The 17,656-nt window shown below is 42.2% G+C and overlaps 1 protein-coding gene across 5 annotated transcripts in view; it reads right to left on the reverse strand.

The window, feature by feature from the left end:
* Positions 1 to 17,656, reverse strand: part of ARHGEF28 (Rho guanine nucleotide exchange factor 28) — a 227,931-nt gene that overhangs the window by 81,335 nt on the left and 128,940 nt on the right. The window contains exon 1 of one of the 5 annotated variants that reach the window (XM_090038118.1): positions 6,337 to 6,498. The exons of the other annotated variants lie outside the window; for them this stretch is intronic. Coding sequence (XP_089894244.1) covers positions 6,337 to 6,421 — 85 coding nt within the window. The 5' untranslated portion in view covers positions 6,422 to 6,498. Of the gene's footprint in view, positions 1 to 6,336; positions 6,499 to 17,656 lie in introns of those variants that run through there. 5 annotated transcript variants of the gene reach the window in all.

Genomic DNA, 17,656 nt, shown 5'->3' on the forward strand with positions numbered 1-17,656 from the left:
ATCTTTATTAATAGGATTTTAGAAGATGTCAAGTGTCATGTGTTTTTTTGGTAGTGTTTCATTTTGTTTATTTTAAAACAAAGTCTCTAAATGTTCTACTGGGCTCTTAATCAGCACATAAGCCTTAGTCAACTTTGGAATTTCTAGTACAATAACATGCTACAAGTCTTCCAAAAACAGAACTTCTCCAGGTTTCATACGTGCATGAAGGCACAACTAGATTGAACCAATTTTGTAACAAGAAGAGTATACCAGGACTTTGCTGAATTCACATGACCACGTTATTAATTATATATTGACTATATTAGTAACTTATTTCTACTGGAAAGGCCAGAACAGTTTAAAAAGTAATAAAACCATTGGAAATGCAACAAAATTCCTACAGCTTCTCTGCATTCAGCCTGGGGTACAAGCAGTTGCAATTCATAGAATGCTTTTGATCTTGAATCTACAAAAATCAATGGCAAAACTCCCATTGATTTAAAAGAAAACAGATTCTAGTCCAATATGGTACTAATCAGTTGCCACTATTAATATGGCACAAACCTTTATGTAACTGAAAATTAGAACTATTATTAACAGGTAGGACTGGTCTTCAATAAGATATACCTCTGGAATACCTATCTACCCAAGCAATGCTTTTATTTGACTTGAAGAGGTAGGATTTCAGCAAAGCTGCGGTGGGCATATTATGTATAAAGTGTAGCAAGTCTTGTGCCAAAGGGCCATGGCATTTGAGAGATGAGTCAACTCTAAGGCAGATGGTGTTTCTGTCTCTGACCACCACTGGGGATTCTATTATGTGGAACTATTGCTTCCTTCAGTAGGGAAATTTTAAAACGTGGAAGTTGCTGAAGTAAGTCACACAAATGGCACTGTTTCCAGATCCTTCTAGCCATACATTCAAATGTTTTTAGACTATTCTGTCTTTCTTACAGCCTCCTTCCTCACAACTAGAGATGCGATTTTATATGCAACTGCAACTTGGTTCCTTGGTGCATTTTCTGCCACCACAGACGTCTATCCACCAGTGAAAACCCATCAGGCAGTATTTACAATGCAGTCAAATTAGCCCCACACAATTTTACCTATCTAAAGGTTGTTTGACAAGGTTGTAACATGGCGGTCCAGAAGAGTTTGACTCTGATTCAAAACCCAGGATTAGTTAAGGCCAGTTTTTAACCCAGTTTTCAAACAGAGATGCTTAGATTCCTCAAACTGACAACCATCACATGCTATTTAAACATGTACCATAACATTGCCATGAACAGAAACTTAGTATAAAAGAACATATCTAATTATCTCTATTAAAAGACACGTAGATCAATGCCATTAACATGGCAAGTGAGGATTTAAATGACAGTAAAGAATCTTACTGTTATTTAGGTTCAGAAACAAAACAGCATGTTCCTGGATGCCGGGATTGATAACGCCCAAATGTGTAGAAAACAATAAGTATTATCTGGAAACAGAAAATACCATCTAACTGCATCTTCCGGCACGTCAAACTTTCATCATATACATGCTTTCAGATGCACATTTTAGCTTGTAGGGACGCTCCACAAATGTTGTTCAGCTTGTAAGAACCCAGCTGCACAATAATGATAATTTAAAACATGCTCTATGCTGGCAGAAGGAAACCTACAGCCTGGAATGACCCGCTTTGGAAAACAGTGAGTACAGAGCAATGCGGAAAATTTTTTCTACTCAAGTCAAGACTTAGATGAGGAAGCTTTATGAGAGCATGCAGAGAAGACAAAAAGTATATCAATGTACTTAGCCTGGAAGCCAGGAAAAAATTACTAATTCCCTTTTCTAGATAAAATAAATAGCTTTCAGACAGCACACAAGAATTACCTCCAGCAACGTGACTATGGATTAATGTACAACTAGAAGTATGAGAACTATGAAGCAAAGAGAAAGTTAGACAATTAAACACATTAGTCAAAATTTGCAAACCTAAATGCTTAAACCTGAGCATCTCAATTCATTTTTGGCCATCTGGATTTTGAATCACATTTCCAAAAGTTCTCAGCTTCCCATGCAGTCAGATTTCAAAAGGAGTCGACTTCGAACGAAATGCCTAAATGAAGTGATTCTTTTTTTTTAAAATCTGGTCCCTGCTTAAACCCATACGTAATTTTAATCCCATAAATGTAAAAACTAGCTGACTTCTCTTAATCACCTGCTTAAAGTTAAACATACTTAAAATCCTTGCTAAATTGAGACTGTAGATCTATAGAGAGACATAGGATGATATGCATCTCAATGCCTCTCTCTCAGATCCCTGGATCCCAGGAGCCCCAGCCATGAGTTAGAAGTCTTAGCTTCCTATATAATGCACAGGTAATGTTACACTTGAGAATGGGAATCACAAAGGCAGGATGCTGAGTATGGAGTCACCAAGGTAAGCAATAGGAAATGGTGAAGAGACGTGTTCATGCCTTAATCCCAGCCTCTCTCCAGGACCTGAACACCTAATTCTGAGTTGCAGGGGGCACCTTCCTGCTCTTGGGATTCACAGCACTGAACCCTCTTCTGGAGCAAGGCACCCTAGCCACTTCTTAAATATACATAAATAAATAAATACAAATTAAAAAAGGAAGAGGAGGAGGAGCTGTCACTCCTATTTCTTTTTTAAACTTATTTGGTAGAGATGGTAATAGCTCTAAGCCAGGATGCAGGAGACGCAACTTTAATTCTGCATCTCTGCCAAATAGGATCTAAACTCTCATCACAGAGGAATGCCCTATTCTAAGGTAAGGGTACTCTCACAACTTCCTGCATCAGTTCTTCTACTTTGCAGAAAAGACCTGATGGTTTCTAGTGACCGGAAAAGGAAGGCTGTTTAGTTTAATGGTTAAGGCACTCATGATGGGAAGGAGGGACACCACCATTTAGTTCCTTCTCCAAGGGCTTTTTATGAGTGGTCAAGGTGACTGCCCTAATCACTAGGTTAGACAATCATGCTCTCTTTTCTTGCTCAGTGAATCCAAATAGATCTTTAATTATGCCATGCAAAGTAGAAAAAATTTAACTGGAGCAATGAGCATTCCTTCATCTCCAGGTAGTTTCTAGCTTGATAATAAAGACCCTGTCCTGAGAAGCAGAGGATGCAAGTTGAATCCTTCAAAGGACAGAAGAACAACTTAGGTCTCCCACTTCCATGGGAATGCTACAACCACTGAGCTATTTAATGAAAGGGAGAAAGACACCCCACTGTAACACACTGTCTTTGAATTAGAGACTTGGCTACCATAATGGTTTGTGTGAAGCTTGAAGTCAGATGTGCTCAGAGCATGCCTGTTGGATCAGGCCCTCAAGGGGCAAAAGTCAAGGGCAGCTACTATGCAGATCCTGATAGGAATAAGCCATGAGATAGATGGGGAGGCATGAAACTGAGATGCATCTCAGCAGGAACAGATGCAGAACCTCAAAGGTCCCCAGGAACTTAATATGGAAAGCTTAGGCTCTGCAAGGTTAGCAAGCACTTGAGAGGAAGCTTTGAAAATCACAGTTTTAAACTTAGGCACTTACCCCATCTACTCAAATCAAAGACAAAGTTTTTCCCCCATTTAACATGTCTTGGATTCAAGCATGAGGCAGTAGGGGGGGCAGGCAGCTGCTGTGGCTGCAGCTCCAGCCCCTACCTGGAGCCAAGGTTAGAATTGGGGTCAGAGCTGCAGCAGCTGCCCACTCTCACCATCTCTGCCCCCTCCCTTCAGCTCCCCTCCCCACCACTTCTGCTCCCCTACCGTTCCCCTCCAGCTCTGGTGGGATTTTAACCCTGCTTCACCCCAGGACATGAAGCACATGTTTGCTCTGGCCCCATCCTGGCTTGGTAACCAGGCAGTCCCTAACCTTAGGCATCCAAAGTTGAAACCTGTGGCCATTACTCTCAAAATACTTATTTCATGAAAGACCATTCACAGCATTGGCTAAGCATGGACTAAACAGAAATACAGCAATATAACTTGTTTGGGCCAGTTTCCTACTACTAAAACTGAGGAGCTATAGAGTAGCAGCAGCACACTGGAAAGGCCTGCTGAAAATTCACAGCACCTCAGAGTATGACTTTTAGTGCAACAGTGGTAGCAGTTAGCAATCCTATTTAACCAATAGCTACCAGAAATAAATTGCCCAAAATGTTTCATGGGCCTTATATAAAATCACCGTGGAACAAATGGAGAGTAGAGTCAAGAGACACAATGAAGTCTATAACTCCTAGACAAACATTCACAGAATGGTTAGTGGCTTTTGCTTCATCCTTCTGCGGTCTGCTGAACCCATTATTCAACAACAGTGGAATTCACACATCATGTAGAGGCCAGTATAAGGCATTTTACACCACTTAAACCCCAGGTAGGGATTGCCCTGGGGCACTACAGAGAAAGGAGCTAACTTGGCATGCATGCACACCCTCTCTATACCATGGAAAGGGTCTCTTCAATGGGTCCAAATAATCTAGCACAAAACACCATGATGGTGGCTGAGCAGGGATGGAATAAGGAAGGAATCACAAATCCAGTGTCCTCCTGTGGAAAGGTTCCATTCACTTCTCCAGCCCAATGAGTAAGGTGACCAGTTTGGACAGGACAGTCCCAGATTCATAGACTTGCCCTGTGGGTTGATGAAAATAAAACAGAAGTCCTGGAATCACAGGGGTGAAAGGCATCATCTGGCAGGGAAGTAGAGATCACCTGGTGCACCATGCCACTGTTTCCCCACCAGACTGCGCCCCACACCCCAGCCTGCCTATCTCTGCCTGCAGAAATGCTGTTGACTTGGGGGGGGGGGAGGTCCTGGATTTCCTTAAAAAATAATATTTTCACCCTACCAATGAGGAGCATGCAAGTCTTTGCTTGAGGGAGTGGGTTGGGTTTCCCTTCCCCAACCTCCATGGAGTATGAGAAATTATTCAAGCAGAGAACATTTGACCCTACAAGAAAAGTATTCTTGCTACGGCAACTCCCATATACATGATTTAGTCAGCACTTAAAAGCAGAATATACTGGTATACTATTACCATTAATGTGAATAGCATGCCTATTAAGGAGAGAAGATACCACTGATATACATAACAGTCCTGATGTGCAACAGAACAATGCACCAAAAAATATAACAAGTCTCTGTTCCAAAGTTTTTACTGTCTAAAGGCAACAGATAAATCGCTGAACAGTAAGAAATATGTAGACGTATAGGCTTACCTCTTGATCTTTTTTCCAGATAAAATGAGCCATCATAAACTACCGAAAGAAAGTGTTGAGCCCATTTCATCATCTTTATAAAATGAACCTATATACTTTAAGAAAATCTCTTGGGAAGAAACAAATTCATAGATTACCTAGCTAAACCACAGGAATATGTTGTAGAAAATTAAGACAACATTTTGCAGGTTTAAATTTTCTTTTTATAAATATTTTTGAGCTCTAAAACTCAAGGTCAGATTCTCAACCTAGTTCTTTTGCCTCATTTACTGATTTACAATAGCTAAAGACATACCTTAGTTTTCTGGGTATTTTTATCTTTTAGAAAGAGATTTTTTTTAAATGTTAAGAAAGGATAGGGAAATATGACACTTCCACTCCATCTTCTTTCTCTGCTTCTGTCTGAATGCAGTAAGTTCATTAAGATTTTCAACGATAACACTGTGACAAACTTGTCCTTAGTGCCTTCCAGTTATTATTTCTTCCTAGGTAATCATCTTCTCTGTAATGCCACCTTGTTACAATGACAGTGAAAGGATTTGAATGTTTACAATGTTTGTAATGATTACCTCTCCAAAAAGAACGTATCTACTGAAAAAAGATTTGTGTGAATTAAAGCAATTAACCTCATCTACTAATTTATGAACAAGAAATTCCCTTCACACTGATACATTTTTAGTATATAACTGTCTGCCTACAACTTGTCAACACTATACTCTTAAATTATAAATAACCCCTAATTCCAAACAAATGTAACTTGCAGGACTTTATGTAGTCTTATGTGTACAGAGAAGCTGTTTACAGAAGTTGCTGCCGTGCTGCTTTGTAAGTTCTTAGCGTCAGAACTTCTCCACATAAAAGAACTCTTGTAATCAGAAATTTACTTTGCAGGCAATCAAATAAAAACAAGAAGGAAAAATTACCACGGGCAACTTGGACAAAACCCTTGTCTTTTACTAAAATGACTGAGAGTTTATAACTTAAAAAGACACAAGTAAGATTGAGGCTGAAGGAAAAGGAAGAAAATCTGTCCAAGCTTAGGTCCACCTGCATATAAACAACAAGAAAATACTGAAAAGGAGGTAGAACTAGTAAGGAACAGTTGTTTAAAGAAGACAGATTTTTCTACCTTGTTTGGGTGCCCTTCTTCGAATCCTCATTTTAGGTAAGGAAGGCCAAGAGTAATTAAAAGGTGAATCAGAGTCTGAGTCCATTCTTTTTTGCTAAATAAACAGATCAGACAGCAGATACTCGAAGCTGCACTTTGTTGCTTTCAATAGCAAGTCAAGTCTAAAAGTGATGTAAAATAAGGGAATGGACAAGGCAGGATCAAATTGCCCACTAAACACAGGGGAGGGAAAAGCTGTAAATGTTTGCTCTCTTCAGGCGTCCAGGCATGTAGACAGATTTGGCTGTAAATATTAAGGGCAGAAACAAGGAAGTTAAAATATGAGAGCTCAGAGTGGGGCTGCCGCATCATGGTCCACAGCTATTTGAAAGGTCATCGTGTGCCAATGAATCATTAACTCACCTTTTCATTTTGATGTAAATGAAAACAATAGGAGTTAGGAATGAGAAAAATCTGTCTCAAAAAGTAAACAAACTACTACAATATTTTTCAAAGCTTTGTTTCTCTGTTGTGAACAGATGTTAATAACAAGATTGAACACAGGGAAAGTTAGGCTAAAGGTCTGAGCTTTAGAAACCAAGGATTTAGAAATCTAGAGATGATGCTAAGAACACTAAACATTCTGCTGGACAACGTATTTCTCCAAAGCAATAGTTCCTCACCAGCATTTACAACCGTGGCAGACCTTTGAATCTTACAGCTGAAAAAGCACTGATAACCCAACTCAATAGTCTAAATGAGCTAGAAGCTTAGAATGTTATAAAGAAAGATTATACAGTCATTAGAGGAGCTCTCTTTCAAATAATATTTAGTCTGAATAGTATTTTCTCCTTCACACTGTCACCGAGTTAGACAGTGAATCAGAAGGACTTTGTAAAGCTGGCACCTTTACAGCACTGGTCTAACCCCATAGCAATGCACAATAGAGCTAGTGACTAATTTACAACAAATCCTCCATTCTTATACAGTCTCCCTGAACAACTCCTAGGCAATTAGTATTCAGTAAGGAACTCATTATCCCCTCCCCCAGCATCTTTACACTACACAAACCACATTTTTTTAAACAGGCTCAAATGTGGCTATACAAGAGCTGATACAAAAATAACATGTCCACTTAGCTGAACTCCACTAAACATTTCTTTTAGTTACCCCACAATGTCTGTGTTTTTGTATTTCACATAAAGGAGGAGAGTGAATGTGGATCATCTTAAATGTCAGTTTTGGAAGATGATGACATTTGAGCTTGTTAACATTCTTCACTTCACTTCAATTATTTTTCAGGCTGGTGAGGTCTACAGTGCTACTTCTGTATTATGTTTCAAATAATTCCCCATTCCGTATTTCTGTGGCAGATACCGATACATTATATGCTGAAAGAAAATAATTTACTGAAAAAGCAAATACAATTCAAAAAGTGCAATTATACAAACAATTTTCCAATGTTTGTGGATAAAAATACTAATGATTATGCAAACACTAAATAAAGTGCCTGAATTATGAAAAAAGTAATTTAATACAGCAATGATCTTTCTTTGTGTCAACTGAATCTCTGCTTACTTTGTTAGACCAGAGGCTGCAAGTATTGGATTGTTACTTTAATATTAAACACTCGTGCACACTATGATTCAATATTTATATCAACAACCACTCCAGACAACAGTTAAGCTAAAAAAGGGTTACTCAGATTTAAATCAATTATTTAGGCAACAGCTTTGGAATAACCTAGACTCTAGGGGTGTGTGAAGCAGGCAGTATTCGATTCAGATTTGGCTTGATTTGGGGGACAGTGATTCAATTTGCTGATCTGGATCACTGTCCTGATTTGATTCGGCCGAATCTAAAGATTCTATTCTGATTCTGAGAATCAGCGATTCTACCACAGACACAACTTTATATGTTTTTTCTACGTACGTCGAGGTACCTATTGCAGTTTGTGAACACAGATGGTGGGGTGGATGGAGCATCCCACGAGAGCGCGAGGGGGGGTCCACCTCTGAGCACACAGGGGACATCCCCACACCTCCCTGGCTCAGAGATCGGCTGTGGGGGGACCCCAGGTGTCCCCCCAGACCAGGAGGCACCAGTCATCAAGCCAGGGAGCAGCAGGATTCCCTGCGCGCTCTGTGGCAGACCTGGAAGTCGGCCGGAAGTACTTCTGGTCCACTTCTGAGTCTGCTGCTAAGCGTGCAAGAGGGTCCCATGGGACGCTCCATCCCCCCCACCATTTCAGCATTCAAGAGCCATGCCTGGTACCTCAAGGTACATTGAAAAAATATATAAAGCTGTGTCTAGAGCCAAATTGTCAAATCTTTCCAGATCGATTTGGAGAGATTAACGGTCTCCTGATTTGATTCAGATTCGGAGATTCGGCCACCGAATCAGGCTGAATCTCCTCTGAATTGAATCAGTGACCGAGTTTCACACAGCCCTACTAGACTCCCTGAATTTTTTGGTTCTAAATACAATCATACATCTCTCTCTCGCTCTCCTATGTGGGAACTGCTGTACCTTTCACACATATCAGTCACCTACAATAGTGGCCTGTCTTGAAGTGTGATGACTTCTTCACAGGAAGGAGCAAGAAATCTTATAATAGGAAAGTTTCTTATAAAGGAAGTTTCCTTCTAACCACAGGTGGGTGGTTTATGCCCATATTCTTTTATACATTAATCCATTCTCACATAGATGTTCTCATCAGGGAACTTCTGGAGGGACTAGGTGTGTTCAAATCAGCAGGTCCTAATGATCTCCACCCCAGAGTGCTGAGGTGATTGGCAGAGGTCATTGCGGGACCCCTGGCACAGCTTCATGAGCACTCATGGTGCTCTGGCGAGGTGCCAGCGGACTGCAAAAGGGCCAATGTGGTCCCCATTTTCAAAAAAGGGAGGAAAGACAGTTCAGAAAATTATAGGCCTGTTAGCCTTACCTCAGTCCTGGGGAAGCTCTTTGAGAAAATTGTCCAGGAGCACACCTGCAAGGGACCAGCAGGGGAGATTATGCTTAGGGGCAATCAACATGGGTTCATTAGAGGCAGGTCCTGTCAGACCAACCTGGTGGCCTTCTACGACCAGGTGACAAAAGCCTTCGATGCAGGTGTCACGGTGGATGTAGTCTTTCTGGACTTTAAGAAGGCCTTCGATACTGTCTCACCCAATTCTCATTAAAAAATTAGGTGACTGTGGTGTCAACACCTACTCAGTCAGATGGGTCACTAACTGGCTGGAGGGCTGCACACAGAGAGTGGTGGTGGATGGGTTGTTTTCGACCTGGAGGGACATGGGCAGTGGGGTCCCCAAGGGCTTGGTCCTTGGGCCCACACCATTCAATATCTTCATCGGCAACTTGGACAAGGGGGTGAAAAGTACCTTGTTCAAGTTCGCAGATGACACTAAGATGTGGGGAGAAGTGAGCAAGCTAGAAGAGAGGGACAGGCTACAACTAGATCTGGACAGGTTACAGCAGTGAAGAATAGGGCAGATGAGAATAGGATGGGTTTCAACACTGACAAGTGTAAAGTATTGCACCTAGGGAGGAAGAACCAGCAACAGACCTATAGGCTGGGGAACTCCCTTCTTGTCAGCACACAGGCAGAAAAGGATCTTGGAGTCGCTATTGATTCCAAGATGAACATGGGCTGCCAATGTGGGGAAGTGGTCAGGAAGGCTAACTGCACCTTGTCATGCATCCATAGATGCATCACGAGCAGGTCCAAGGAGGTGAACCTCCCCCTCTGTGCAACATGGTCAGGCTGCAGTTGGAGTACTGCATCCAGTTCTGGGCACTGCACTTCAGGAGGGTCCAGAGGAGGGCCACTTACATGATCAGGGGGCAACAGGATAGGCCCTATAAGGAGAGGCTACAGGACCTGAACCTGTTCAGCCTCCACAAAAGAAGGCTGAGAGGGGATCTGGTAGCCACCTACAAACTTGCCAAGGGGGACCAGCAGACAATGGGAGAGTCCCTGCTCTCCCAAGCACTACCGTGAGTTGCAAAGAATAACGGCCATAAGCTGACAGAGAGTAGATTCAGGCTGGACATCAGGAGGTGCTACTTCATGGTCAGGGCGGCTAGCAGCTAGAACCAACTTCCAAGTGAAGTGGTGCTTGCCCCTACCCTGGGAGTCTTCAAAAGGAGACTAGACAATCACCAAGCCGGGGTCGTTTGACCCCAGCATCCTTTCCTGCCCACACCAGGGGGTAGGACTTGATGATCTGCTTAGGTCCCTTCTGACCCTAGCAAGTATGAAACTATGAAACTAAGAATCAAATTCTTGACCTCAGTTGTATCCTGCGGCAGTGAGTCAGATAGGTGAATTACAAATTACATCAAAAAACTTAAGTCCTTTTGCTGGTTTTAAATGTATTATCTTTCAATTTCACCATTTAACACTTTATTCTTTTTATGAGAAAGATTTTAATCTTAGGAGGGCTTCATTTCCTTTCTCTATGGCATTCTTTTTCATAGGCTCCTGTAGTCCCTCCTTGTTTGTTTTGTATCTAAATTAACCACTTCTAATAAAGTAGATTAAAATTATTATAATAGGCGAGGCATGTATTTATGTTCCTCAGTATCCTTTTAACCCCTTTTATTCTGTTACATTTCTTCTGAGAGAAGGGTGACCAGTGCTACATACAATAGTCAAGGTGAGGCCACACTATTAATGTGTTTTAGTGATATTAAATTACCATTTTTATAGACCAACATGTTCAGTTGTCTGACTCTGCACACTAAACAGACATTTTCACTGAGCTGTTCACAGTGACACCCAGATCTTTCACCTAAATGATTAGTTATTTTAGAACCTACCATATGTATTAGAAGCTCAAATCAGTCATTTCAATGTGCATCAATTCCCATATACTTGCAAACACCAGCTACCATCTACCCTTGAAATGCCCATTCACCTAGTTTTGTTGTCTCTCTAAAATTCCTCAAAGCTTTTAGTCATGAGTCATGACTAAAAGAAATAATTGTGGCACCTGCAAATTTTACTTCCTCCTTGCTCACTTCCTTCTCAGGATCATTAACGAATATATTAAATATCAATCTGATTACAAAATATTTACTAAAACCCAAGTATTAAAAACTTGTGCTTTGATGAAAACTGACCATTCATCCCTCATTTTTGCCTTCTAACCCATAGCCAGTTTTTGATCCATGACAATAATTCACTCAATGACTCCTACATTTCCAGAACAGACACTTGTAAAGAATTTTGTTGATGAATTTCTGAAAATCCAAATAAATCATCAATTGGTCTTGCTCTGACCATTATCTTACTGAGGAATTAACTGAATACTACTTTAATATTGTTTGCATTAGGGTATTGGAGATGAGCCAGTCAAAGGCAATCTGCCTCCTCCTGCCGCTTGTTGCCATAGCATCTTTTTGACCAAAGTTTTCTTTCTCTCCATTGTTCAGTGAGGAGTTTCAGAGCTCCCTAGCTGCCACCTTTTCTCCAAAAGATGCACTGGTAGTGTTTGGCATGTAGCAAGACAAGTGATTTGGCATCTTTTGAGATAAAAGGTGCTTCATAAATGTAAAAGGTTAGCCCTATTTTCCATTAAAAATGCTTTTAATTATGTATACCAGGGTATAGATGTGAAGGGGAGATAAAAACAGAATGTCGCCTGTGTGCAATACCTCAGACGAATGCTCTAGATAAATACAAATACAATTTAACATTTTAAATTCTTTCATCCTGTGCTTGCCAAAACACACCAATGTGATATAAATGTTCTCTGAAAATATTACAACCTATTGTCTATTGTCTGACTAGTTTCTAAACTTGAAGTTATAGGGGAAGGAAGTTCAGGAATGTGACCAGTTTGCTCTGCTGTACTATGTCCTCTGTAAGCCGTCTCAGAAGCAGCTGTTTTATCTGTAATGAAAATTCTTAAGCTCCACAGAACACCCTAAGGTCGAGTCTCTGTTCTCTGGATAATAGTCACCTTAGGAAGATGTTTAAATGAACTGCATGGCTGAAGCACCAGTCCCTGATCGATGGCATAGAAAAGAAGATAAAATCCCAGTAAGCCAAAAAGACCCACCTCCCCAATAGAGCTGCCACTTCAGCTAGGAAGAACACTATCAGCCATACTGAAGAGCAGGGTCTCCTCACCATTTCTGTTGAGAGATGGCAGGAACTTACCAAACCACAGCTCTCTGTTCCACACTCCCTTTGGTTTGGCCAAAACTTTCCTGAAGAAAGATCAGCCAACATGCCTGTACAAGACCCTCAATCTACACTTTGCCTACAGTGATTTACACTGTTGTAACAATAATTTCAAAACTTTATAGCAACTAAAAGCAAACCACTGTTAACCATTGCTATACACAAAACTGACTTCAAACCAATGGCTACTTCTAGCTATATATAATGAAGATATTTGATTTTTGGTCTGCTGTGTGCCTGAAGAATTACAACAATGGAACAATCAGTTTTCCTCTCAGTCTCACTTCACGTAATCTACTTTCACCACTCACTCTCCTCTTTGAAACAGCTGTGCGTTTCCTATGAATGTTGACATTCAAGTTCTCTCTCTCTTCTTTTTTAATTTTTTGGAGTTCTATTAGATAAACATCACAAAACCTGGTGACTTAAAAAACAGTTCTCTCAGTTTCCCCATATAGACTTGCATCATCTGAGTACATACTATGTTATTCCTTTCTTTTCTGCTTTCTCCTGATCATTGGAACTAAGAATATTTAATATGCTGGCGGGGAAAAGGCCAATAAAATACTTACCTGCATTGTTATTCAGTTATCTATGAGATGTATGAATGTGACAGGCAATACAAAGTCAACTAGAGTCATTAACAAATGTTAAGATCTCTTTTAGGACTGCATGCTTGTGAATATAAGGCCTTAAAATTGGTATATATCCTATTGCTGCCCTCTCTACTACAATATTTAATTCATCTTTCACCTAAATAACACAGAAAAGTTCTGGGGTTTTTCACACTTGTAAACAATTATAACATGTTATTAATGAATTTGGTATAAAGAACTCTTTTTTTGGTTGATTTATTTCCCCATTTTGTGCCACGGTAAGTGTCTAAGGTAACTAATCTGCATAGACATCCATCTATTGTTGCTGCCTACAGAAACACTGAAACCCAACCTGCATAGCAGAGAGTTAAAAAATGTAAGTTCAGTATTCTGGCAGACGACATTACTCAGGCCAGGAATGCACCAAGTATTATCTCATCAACATTCATCACTAGCGATGCCAGTGTCCCCATGATCACATGACAGGAAAACAAAACGCACAGAAAAATACAAAAGCAGCACAGTAAGAAATAAGGAATCAATCCCCTGTGTTGTGGAGTGCATCACACACTCACTCTTTCTCCTTCTCTCTGAGCCTTGCTCAACCATTTTTTAATTGGCCCTGCAAGCGAAAGAATCATTAGTGTTTGACTTAAGTAAGAATTTTTTTTTGCCTCCATATTATTAAACCAGCAGTCAGAGTCTTACCTAGGGAAGACTGAATTAAGGCAATTCCTAGGCCTAAACATTTTGGGCACCTGTACATGTGACGGGGGGTTAGTCCCCTAAATTGAAACGGTGGGTTTTTAATTGTGACGATTAGACCACCAGACCAGGAGAAAGTGGTGGATGAGGCTTTCTTCCAACAGTTAGCGGAAGTTTCCTGATCACAGGCCCTGGTTCTCAGCGGGGGACTTCAAACACCCTGACATCTGCTGGGAGGGCAATACAGCAGTGTGCAGGCAATTCAGGAACTTTTTGGACAGTGTTGGGGACAACTTCATGGCACAAGTGCTGGAGCAACAAACTAGGGGTCATGCTCTTCTAGACCTGCTACTCACAAACAGGGAAGAATTGGTGAGGAATGTACTAACTAATGAATGGGAACTTCGGCAGCAGCGACCATAAGATGATTGAGTTCAGGATCATAAAGAAAGGAAGGGTGGAAAGCAGCAGAATAAGGACCCTGGACTTCAAAAAAAGCAGACGTCAGTTCATTCAGGGAATACATGGGCAGGATCTCTTGGGAACCCAGTCTGAGGGGGAGAGAAGTCCAAGAGAGCTGGCTCTACTTTAAGGAAGCCTTACTGAGAGTGCAGGAACAAACCATCCTGATGTGCAGGAAGACTAGCAAGTATGGCAGAAGACCAGCTTGACTTAACAGGGAACTCTTTAGTATACTCAATCACAAAAAGGAAGCTTATAAGAAGTGGAAACATGGACAAATAACTAGGGAGGAGTATAAAAGTATCACTCAGGCATGCAGGGATGAAGCCAGAAAAGCCGAAGTGCAATTGGAGTTGCAGCTAGCAAGAGATGTGAAGGGTAACAAGAAGGATTTCTACAAGTCTGTTAGTAACAAGAGGAGGATGACCAGGGAAAGTGTGGGTCCCTTACTGAACGGGGGAGGCAACCTGGTTACAGAAGATGCAGAAAAGGCTTAAGTTCTCAATGCCTTATTCACCTCAGTCTTCACAGGCAAGGTCAACTTCCAGGCTACTGCACCTAACAGCACAGTTTGGGAAGGAGGTGAGCAGCCAGCAGTGAAAGAACAGGTTAGGGACTATTTAGAAAAGCTGGCCATACACAAGTCTATGGGGAAAGATAGGATGCACCCAAGTTGGCTGATGTGATTGCAGAGCCACTGGTCATCACCATTGAAAATTCATGGTGATCAGAAGAGGTCCTGGATGATTGGAAAAGGAAAATCATAGTCCCCATATTTAAGAAAGAGAAAAAGGAGGATCCAGTTAACTACAGATCAGTTAGCCTTTCACCTAGTCCCTGGAAAAAAATCACAGAGCAGATCCTCAAGGAATCCATCTCAGTGCTTAGAAATGAAAAGATGATTAGGAACAGTCAGCATGGATTCACCAAGGGCAATTCATACCTGACCAACTTGATTGCCTTCTACAATTAGATAACTGGCTCTGTGGATGTGGGGAGACCAGTGGATGTGATATACCTTGATTTTAGTAAGTCTTCTGATACAGTCTCCAACAACATTCTCACAAGTAAGCTAAGGAAGTTTGGGCTGGATGAATGGACTGTAGTGGAAAGAAAACTGGCTGAAGCATCAGGCTGAGAGGACAGTAATCAATGGCTTGATATCTAGGTGGCAGCCAGTATCAAGTGGAGTGTCCCAGGGGTCAGTCCTGGGGCTGGATTTGTTCAATATATTCATCAATGGCCTGGAAGATGGTATAGAGTGCAGCCTCAGCCAATTTGCAGATGACATCAAGCTGGGAGGAGTAGTAGATACACTGAAGGGTAGGGCTAGGATTCAGAGTGACCTAGACAAATTGGAGGCTTGGGCCAAAAGAAATCTCATGAGGTTCAACAAGGAAAAGTGCCTAGTCCTACACTTAGGAGGGAACAATCCCATGCACCAGTACAGGCTGGGGGCTGACTGGCTAGACAGCAACTCCGCAAAAAAGGACCTGGTGGTTACAGTGGACAATAAGCTAAATAGGATCCAAAAGCGTGTCCTTGTTGCCAAGCAGGTTAATGGCATACTGGGCTGCACTGGTAGGAGTGCTGCCAGCATGTCAAAGGAAGCAATTATTCCCCTCTATTCAGCACTGGTAAGGCCACATCTGGAGTACTGTGTTCCATTTTGGGGCCCCCACTACAGAAAGGATGTGGGCAAACTGGAGAGAGTCCAGTGGAGGACAACAAAAAATGGTAAGGGAGCTGGGGGGGGGGTGTCATGATTTCTGAGAAGAGGCTGAGAGAACTGGGCTTATTTAATCTAGGGAAGAGAAGACAGAGGGATTTAATCACAGCCTTCAACTACCTGAAGTGAGGTTTGAAATAAGATGCAGCTAGACTGTTCTCAGTGCTGACAGAAGACAGAACAAAGAACAATGGTCTCACACTGCAGCAAGGGAAGTTTAGGTTAGATATTAGGAAGAATGTTCTCACTAGGACATTAAAACACTGGAAACTGTGGAGGGTAGTAAAACACTGGAAAAGGCTACCCAGAGAGAATGTGGATTCTACATCCTTGGAGGTTTTTAAGACCTATCTAGACAAAGACCTGGCTTAGATGATTTAGTTGAGGATGGTCTTGCTTTAAGTAAGGGGTTGGACTAGATGACCTCCTGAGATCCTTTCCAACCCTAATTTTCTATGATTCTGTGAAATAGGGGCAGTTACCAGATGTTAAGCACAGCTGGAAGAGACAAAGAGCCTAGAATAGGGGAAGAACAGGTTAGAGCAGGGGTGGGCAATTATTATGGGTGGAGAGCCACTTAACTACTTTTGGTGAGCTTTCAAGGGCTGCATGGGTAGACCCACCCCTTGCTAGTTGCCCTGTCCCCTGGTTGCCATTTTAGGACCAGAAGCCCCACCCCAATCATTGACCTTTGCTACCAGAAGTCCCACCCCTTACACAAAATACTCTTTTTGTGGGGGAAGGCTGTCATCTTAGAAAAAGAAAAAAAAACAATTTTACACTAGAAGTCAAGCACCTACTATAACATATTTCAATTTTATTACAAAAAATATTTTTGTCGTGATTTGTGTTTGCATACTGTATATAGAGGTGACTGCATAATAACTCAAAAATACATTCTTAGTCTTGTATATTGTATGGAGGGTGTGGCTGGGGTGTGTGTGTATATGCGTGTGTGTATGGTAGAGTGTAGGGGGTGTATGGTGGGTTCTAGGGGGCTATGTTGTGGGGGCTTTGTGAGGAGATGTGACAGTGTGTGGGGGCAACTGTGTATGTGAGCAGTTGTAGAGGCAGGGTGTGGGTGTGTGGGGTGTGAGGGTAGACAGTGTGTGGTGACCACCCCCACACAATCCTTCTATGGTGCGCAGTCCCAGCAGATGGCTGCAGCAGCAGGTGGGTGTGCTTGTGCCCAGTGCAGGCACTGGTATCTGTCAGCGTGCGGCTCCGGCCAGTGCTGCATATCACAGTGAGCAGCACAGCCCCCACTGGGCCATCTCTATCTCTGGCGCTCCCTACTGCACACATGCAGCCCCCATACTCACGTAGCACAGGACAGGAGCTCCACACACCAGAGCCAGCTGCCTTCCCTACCCCCTGCCATGCAAGTTCAGGGAGTGGCAAAGGCAGCCAGCTCCAGCAGCTGGGGCTTCCCTCCCATGCCACGAGTGCAGGGACTGCACGTGCACAGCAGGGAGCACCAACAACAGAGATGGCCTGGCAGGGGCTGCGCACCTCACCATGATGTGCAGCACTGGCCAGAGCCACACGGTGCTGGGCACCAATGACTGCGCCAGGCACAAGTACCCTGAGCACACTTGTCTGTTCCTGCCTGCCTGGGCTGCACACCGTAAGGGCGTCCCCACCTCTCCTACA

Source organism: Crocodylus siamensis, chromosome 3 (assembly GCF_052110815.1).
Source record: "Crocodylus siamensis isolate JL-2025a chromosome 3, ASM5211081v1, whole genome shotgun sequence".
NCBI lineage: Eukaryota > Metazoa > Chordata > Crocodylia > Crocodylidae > Crocodylus > Crocodylus siamensis.